Source organism: Bos taurus, chromosome 15 (assembly GCF_002263795.3).
Source record: "Bos taurus isolate L1 Dominette 01449 registration number 42190680 breed Hereford chromosome 15, ARS-UCD2.0, whole genome shotgun sequence".
In the NCBI taxonomy this organism is placed as follows: domain Eukaryota; kingdom Metazoa; phylum Chordata; class Mammalia; order Artiodactyla; family Bovidae; genus Bos; species Bos taurus.
In genome coordinates, this window is record NC_037342.1 from 82,532,989 (window position 1) to 82,541,324 (window position 8,336).

Genomic DNA, 8,336 nt, shown 5'->3' on the forward strand with positions numbered 1-8,336 from the left:
GATAGGGTGATTATATGTCTGTAGAACTCTATAGAGGAATGTGTTTCTCTGTCACAGCACCCAAAGTCCTAAAGCAGGATCTTCATGACTGGGGGATGGAAGAGATAGGGAAAGAGGAAGATAAGAAAATCATTAAAAGGATTTGTTTTCTCCTCTTTTCATGACTCCTGCAGGAAGCCCAACAATGACTCTGTGAGAACTTCATCTAAGGATGCTCACATCTGGTCTGAAGTGATCTCAATGCCCCAAGTTCTAACACACGTGTTCCCCAACTGCATCAGCTCATTGTGCCCATTCTCAGGTGTGACAGGATAATGAACTTTGGTAAACAATAAACACACTCAGAAAATTGGACCATGCTCTAGGGGCAAGGGAAAAAGCACAATTTGAGCTATATTTCCACACTCTGCAAAACGAAAGAAAGGTTGTCAGTAGCCAACCTGGTAAGCTGCAAGAACCAAAAAGACATACAAGCTTAAGGTATCAGTTGCGAGGGGAAGCAAATGTGTGGAGCTGGTATAGTTATACGAGGTTGGAGAAAACTCCAGATATTACAGTAAAACGCGACTGAACTTTTTGGCCAACGTAATAGTAACATGAAAACATATGCAAATGTATAACACAGGATGAATGGTAACTACATAGAATTACAACAGTCTAATCTGAAGGATGAAGGAGGAAGTAAGATTGTCATTAACTGCAGATGATATAATCCCACCCAGAGAAAAATCTTGAAGACTCCCCCCAAAAACACTGGCATAAGTAATCAACAAATTCAGTAAACATACAGGATATAAAACTGATGTACAGAAATTAGTTGCATTTCCATGCACTAACATCTAACAGAGTTCTGTCTCCTAAGGAAGTCATCATGGCCCCTTAAGAACAGACTCATACATCAATGCCTCAGAAAAACATATATATATATATATATGTGTGTGTGTATATATATATATATACACACACGTACATACATATCTGATGCTGAGAAAGACTGATGGCAGGAGGAGAAGGGAGCAACAAAGGATGAGATGGTTGGATGGCATCACCAACTCAATGAACATGAGTTTGAGTAAACTCTGGGAGATAGTGAAGGACAGGGAAGCCTGGCGTGCTGCAGTGCATGGGGTCGCAAACAGTCAGACACGACTTAGCAACTAAACAGCAACCACAAATACCTGCAAGGGAGGCAAAACATCCTTTATTCATATTACAGGCTGCTTATCATAGGATAAGCCCCACCCACCAGAGTTTCAACAATCCTCCCTTTCTAAATCTTACGCATGTGTAAACTCATGGGAGATTTGGCAAAGACTTAAAATACACCTGTATTTACAGTCCTTCATTAAACAGAATAGTTCATGCAGCTTGTTGAAAATGAGACCTCCCAAACATTCATTAAGAGCCCAGTGAATCTCCAAGGGTAATATGTAAATGTAAATGACATCTGGTTTATATCAGTTTGTTCAAGTTTCAAATCAATAGTGAATGCTGCTATACCTGTTGTTCCTCTTTTGAACCAGACCACAATGACCAAAAGCTTTTTATCTTTCTTCAACAATGAAACTGATGACAATTGGGAACCCTGCCGATCCCACTGTTTCGTCTCCTGGCCCTTGAGGATTCCTGGGAATAAACAGCATTAAGCAGCACTATCAACTCTACTCCAGCCAACATACCACCCCTGCAGCCATAGATCTCTAGGAGATAAAACACTGTACGCACACGGGAGGAAGAGACGTATGCCAATTTTCCATATTTGTTTTTACTCCCTGCAATATTGAATATTCAGTAGTGCTATTATCACAATAATTTCCCACATAAGTCTCCTCACATCAAATTTTAATAGATCCTTTTGAGGTCAGAAATAATTGGGTGATCCAATCCCATTGGCTATGTCGAACAGAGTAATTTTCCAGGCTAAGGAGGGCAGAAGAGAAAGAAAATTTGAGTCCCACAGTGGCAGAAATTACTATTGGCTGTGACATGGATTTTGAATATCATCTCCCATCAGAAATCCCCACTGGGTACCAGTTGCAAGAAATTACATCATCAGAGTCATGAGTAAATGACACTGAAGGGACCACGTGCGTCATTCCATTTCTCTTTATGATTCAAATCACCTCCTCCTTCCTTAGGTTACAGCTGGTGGAAACTAGGATGTAATCAAAATTTTATTAGATATTAAGCCCCAAAAGAGGCTTTGAACAAGCATAAGCTATCTCAGACTGGTCTTCCCAGGAGGCACAACCAAGCCAATTGTATACCTGTTTCTGTCCAAAGACACATTTCTCCTCTGTGTTCCGTTTCATTCTTGTCAGATGGCCAGAATGGACATCAGTGAGCACCATGTCTGGATTACGCTACATCCAAATATTTGAGGGGCAAGGTGTACACGCTCCTGGGGCCTCTGTCAGGTCTCTCCTTCAGGGTCAGAAGCCTGAGATGGAATAGAGCTCCCTCTCAGAAGCAAAAAAGAAGTAGCAAGGTTCTAAACCTTAATGTTTCACAAATACTTACAGATATATTAATAAATGTTGAGGCCACTCCTCATGTAGGATGAAAACTATGAACCTCCAAGACGTGAAGATATCATATTCATGTGGCAACAAGTCAGCTGTTGGTCCATATTGGCATATTGCATATCAAACTAAGCTCTCTTTGCCAAAGGCACCAGGAATTTTATAGTCCATTCATAGGAATATTATTGAGTGTTGCTGCTGCTGCTAAGTCACTTCAGGCGTGTCTGACTCTGTGTAACCCCATAGACGGCAGCCCACCAGGCTCCACCATCCCTGGGATTCTCCAGGCAAGAACACTGGAGTGGGTTGCCATTTCCTTCTCCAATGCATGAAAGTGAAAAGTGAAAGTGAAGTCGCTCAGTCATGTCCAACTCTTAGGGACCCCATGGGCTGCAGCACACCAGGCTCCTCTGTCCATGGAATTTTCCAGGCAGGAGTACTGGAGTGGGGTGCCATTGCCTTCTCTGATTATTGAGAGTTAAGATGATTAAAAAAAAACAAATCTGTCAGAAATCTCAACCTATGACTTTAGCAACAGCCTCTCTTCTTTTGCAACCTCTTCAAGGCATCTTTGATTTCTTTGTTTCTCAGACTGTAAATCAAAGGATTCAACATGGGAATCATCACAGTGTAGAAGACCGACGCAAATCTGTCAAAGGTGGAGGAACCACCAGAGCTGGAACTCAAATAGACAAACATACCTGAGGTATAGAAGAGAGTGACTGCTGTCAGGTGGGAAGCACAGGTGTTGAAAGCCTTGGATCTGCCACTTCCTGTCGTGATCTTCATGATGGAGATGACAATGTAGACATAGGATATCATGATAACGGAAACATTTATTACCCCAAAGATCATTGTTAATATAATAGTTAAGAGATGTAAAAAGAAAGTGTCAGTGCAGGATAAAACTAACAGCTGGGGCAGGTCACAGAAGAAGTGGTTGATGACATTAGGCCCACAGAAGTGGAGCTGGAGCATGAAACACAACTGGAATACAGTAGCAGAGAGTCCAGCCAAGTAGGATCCCAGCACCATCCGACCGCAGAGAGCAGGCGACATGACTGACGAATAGAGGAGTGGGTTACAAATGGCGGCATATCGGTCATAAGCCATGGCGGTCATGAGGCAAGACTCACTCAGCCCCATGGTGGAGAATACAAAGTACTGAACAGCACAAGCCACAAAGGTGATAGTTTGCCGCTCCTGGAAGAAGTCGTACAGCATCTTGGGGGCTGTGGAGGTTACATAGCAGATGTCCATGAAGGACAGGTTACTGAGAAAGAAGTACATGGGGGTGTGGAGGTGGGAGTCCATTCTTATTAAGATGAGGAGCGACAGGTTCCAAGTCAGGGTCAAAATGTATATCGCCAGGAACACGACAAAGAGCACTACTATGATTCTGGGAAAATCTGAGAATCCCAACAGGATAAAATGAGTGATCTCTGTGATATTTCCTCCTCCAATCATTGGCTTGATGCTCCTAAAATCAGAAAAGAGACAAGAGAATACATTGCCTACTCATGAAATGATAGCATTACAAGTCTCATATATACCATATTTTCCCCCATTGAGCACTGGAAAAGTGGAAATGCTCCACCATCCTAGGGAGAGACCCCAGCTTTTCATCTTGAATTGTCAAGAAGTGCCTTCTCAATGTTCCATGGACTACAGAGTCCATGGTGTTCTCCAGGCCAGAATACTGGAGTGAGTAGCCTTTCCCTTCTCCAGGGGGTCTTCCCAACCCATGGATCGAACCCAGGTCTCCTGCATTACAAGCAGACTCTTTACCAGCTGAGCCTCCAGGGAAGCCCAAGAAGAGTGGATTGAGTAGCCTATCATTTCTCCAGCAGATGTTCCCAACCAGGAATTGAACTGGTGTCTCTGCAGTTGCAGAATTTCAGGCAGATTCTTTACCAGCTGAGCCCCAAGGGAAGCCAAATTATTTTATGAGGTCTCACAAAAATTAAAAGGCATATTTTTTAAATTGACTGAAACTTTGAAATAAAGCAAAGTCTATCTCTGCCAAAGCAATTGAAATTCTGTGCTTGCGTATAATGAAGAAACCTTTGGTTAAAACAACAGGGATTGTAAAGACCTCTGATCATTTAATATATGTGACTGTTGCTTTATAATAATAAAAAGATAAGCAGCATCATTTAAGGATGAATTTGAACTAAACCTTCTTCCCATCATGGTCACCAAGATGGGTTTTCAAAAATTTCTTCTTTGCCCATAAAAAATTACCCTGTTTATGGAGCTGGTTAAGCCCCCAGGATTGGGGGAGGCATGCCAAGGGTGCCCCAGATGGAGACCCGACGGTCGTCTGATTTCCTGGAACCCAAATGCGGAGGGGCTAGTGGGCCACGTAGAGGCAACACAGATGTTTTTTCAATGGTGCTGTATAGATGGAGAAGTCTTCAGGCTACTGCAAAAATAAGACTGAAAACCAGAAGCAGGAGGCTTAAGTCCAAATCCTGAGAACACCAGAGAACTCCTGACTCCAGGGAACATTAATTGACAGGAGCTCATCAAACGCTTCCATACCTACACTGAAACCAAGCACCTCCCAGAGCAACACATACCACGCAAATTCTCCAGCAACACAGGGAGACAGCCCTGAGCTTCAATATACAAGCTGCTCAAAGTCACTCAAAACCCACTGACATCTCATAACTCATTACTGGACACTTCATTGCACTCCAGAGAGAAGAAATCCAGCTCCACCAACCAGAACACCAACACAACCTTCCCTAACCAGGAAACCTTGACAAGCCACCCATACCTCCCCACCCACAGTGAGGAAACGCCACAATAAAGAGAACTCCACAAACTGCCAGAATACAGAAAGGCCACCCCAAGCAAAGCAATTTAAACAAGATGAAGAGACAGAGGACTACCCAGCAGGCAAAGGAACATGATAAATGCCCACCAAACCAAACAAAAGAGAAAAGGAATCTACCTGATAAAGAATTCCAAATAATGATAGTGAAAATGATCCAAAATCTTGAAAAAAAAAAATGGAAGCACAGATATATAGCCTGGAGACAAGGATTGAGAAGATGCAAGAAAGGTTTAACAAGGACCTAGAAATAAAAAACATATAATGAAAAATGCAATAAATGAGATCAAAAACACCCTAGAGGGAACAAATAGTAGAACAAATAGTAGGACAGTAGATACAGAAGATAGGATTCGTGAGGTAGAAGATATCATGGTAGAAATAAATGAATCAGAGAGGAAAAAAGAAAAACCAATTTAAAAAAATGAGGAAAATCTCAGAGACCTCTGGGACAATGTTAAATGCCCCAACATTCTAATCATAGGAGTACCAGAAGAAGAAAACAAAAAGAAAGACCATGAGAAAATACTTGAGATAATAGTTGAAAACTTCCCTAAAATGGGGAAGGAAATAATCACCCAAGTCCAAGAAACCCACAGAGTCCAAACAGGATAAACTCAAGGCAAAACACCCCAAGACACATATTAATCAAATTAACAAAGATCAAACACAAAGAATAAATATTAAAAGCAGCAAGGGAAAAACCACAAATAACACACAAGAGGATTACCATAAGGATAACAGCTGATCTTTCAATAGAAACTCTTCAGGCCAGGAGGGAATGGCAGAAGATACTTAAAGTGATGAAAGAAAATAACCTACAGCCCAGATTATTGTACCCAGCAAGGATCTCATTCAAATATGAAAGTGAAAGTGAAGTCACTCAGTCGTGTCCGACTCTTTGCGACCCCATGCACTGTAGCCTACCAGGCTTCTCAGTCCATGGGATTTTCCAGGCAATAGTAATGGAGTAGATTGCCATTTCCTTCTCCAGGGGATCTTCCCAACCCAGGGGTCGAAGCCGGGTCTCGCACATTGTAGACAGATGCTTAACTGTCTGAGCCACCAGGGAAGTCAAGGAGAAGTCAAAAGCTTTACAGAGAAGCAAAAGCTGAGAGAATTCAGCATCACCAAACCAGCCCTCCAACAAATGGTAAAGGATCTTCTCTAGACAGGAAACACAAAAAGGGTGTATAAACTCAAAACCAAAACAATAAAGTAAATGGCAACAGGATTATACTTATCAGTAATTACCTTAAACATAAATGGGTTGAATGCCCCAACCAAAATACAAAGACTTGCTGAATGAATACAAAAACAAGACCCCTATATATGTTGTCTACAAGAGACCTACCTCAAAACAAGGAACATATACAGACTGAAAGTGAAGGGCTGGAAAAAGATTTTCCACACAAATAGAGACCAAAAGAAAGCAGGAGTAGCAATACTCATATCAGATAAAATAGACTTTAAAATAAAGGCTGTGAAAAGAGACAAAGATGGACACTACATAATATCAAAGGATCAACGCAAGAAGATATAACAATCATAAATATATATGCACCCGACATAGGAATACCACAATATGTAAGACAAATGCTAACAAGTATGAAAAGAGAAATTCACAATAACACAATAATAATGGGGGACTTTAATACCTGACTCACACGTATGGATAGATCAGCTGAACAGAAGATTAACAAGGAAACACAAACTTTAAATGATACAATAGACCAGTTAGACCTAATTGATGTCTATAAGACATTTCACCCCAAAACAATGAATTTCACCTTTTTCTCAAGCACACATGGTACCTTCCCCTGGATAGATCACACCCTGGGTCATAAATCTAGCCTAGGTAAATTCAAAAAAATTGAAATCATTCCAAGCATCTTTTCTGACCACAATGCAGTAAGATTAGATCTCAATTACAGCAGAAAAACTATTAAAAATTCCAACATATGGAGGCTGAACAACATGCTGCTGAATAACTAACAAATCACAGAAGAAATCAAAAAAGAAATCAAAATATGCATAGAAATGAGTGAAAATGAAAACACAACAACCCAAAACCTGTGGGACACTGTAAAAGCAGTGCTAAGGGGAAAGTTCATAGCAATACAGGCATACCTCAAGAAACAAGAAAAAAGTCCAATAAATAACCTAACTCTACACCTAAAGCAACTAGAAAAGGAAGAAATTAAGAACCCCAAGGTTAGTAGAAGGAAAGAAATCTTTAAAATTAGGGCAGAAATAAATGCAAAAGAGACCATAGCAAAAGTCAACAAAGCCAAAAGCTGGTTCTTTGAGAGGATAAATAAAATTGACAAACCATTAGCCAGACTCACCAAGAAACAAAAGGAGAAAAATCAAATCAATAAAATTAGAAATGAAAATGGAGAGATCACAACAGACAACACAGAAATACAAAGGATCATAAGAGACTACTATCAGCAATTATATGCCGATAAAATGGACAACTTGGAAGAAATGGGCAAATTCTTAGAAAAGTACAACTTTCCAAAACTGAACCAGGAAGAAATAGAAAATCTTAACAGACACATCACAAGCATGGAAATTGAAACTGTAATCAGAAATATTCCAGCAAACAAAAGCCCAGGTCCAGATGGCTTCACAGCAGAATTCTACCAAAAATTTAGAGAAAAGCTAAAACCTATCCTCAAACTCTTCCAGAAAACTGCAGAGGAAGGTAAAGTTCCAAACTCATCCTATGAGGCCACCGTCACCCTAATACCAAACCTGACAAAGATGCCACAGAAAAAGAAAATTACAGGACAATATCACTGATGAACATAGATGCAAAAATCCTTAACAAAATTCTAGCAATCAGAATCCAACAACTCATTAAAAAGATCATACATCATGACCAAGTGGTCTTTATCCCAGGGATGCAAAGATTCTTCAATATCTGCCAATCAATCAATGTATTATACCACATTAACAAATTGAATAAT

General features: G+C 40.5%; 1 protein-coding gene across 1 annotated transcript; it reads right to left on the minus strand.

Annotated features, from left to right (window-relative positions):
- Positions 1-3,050: 3,050 nt before the first annotated feature.
- OR5AN1K (olfactory receptor family 5 subfamily AN member 1K) lies at positions 3,051-3,989 on the minus strand. Its single transcript, NM_001390447.1, has one exon. It carries the CDS (start codon positions 3,987-3,989, stop codon positions 3,051-3,053), a length of 939 nt encoding a protein of 312 aa, NP_001377376.1.
- Positions 3,990-8,336: the final 4,347 nt, after the last annotated feature.

Excerpts from the sequence above, each read along its gene's own strand:
- OR5AN1K (NM_001390447.1), bottom strand. The coding sequence starts at position 3,989 with ATGATTGGAGGAGGAAATATCACAGAGATCACTCATTTTATCCTGTTG.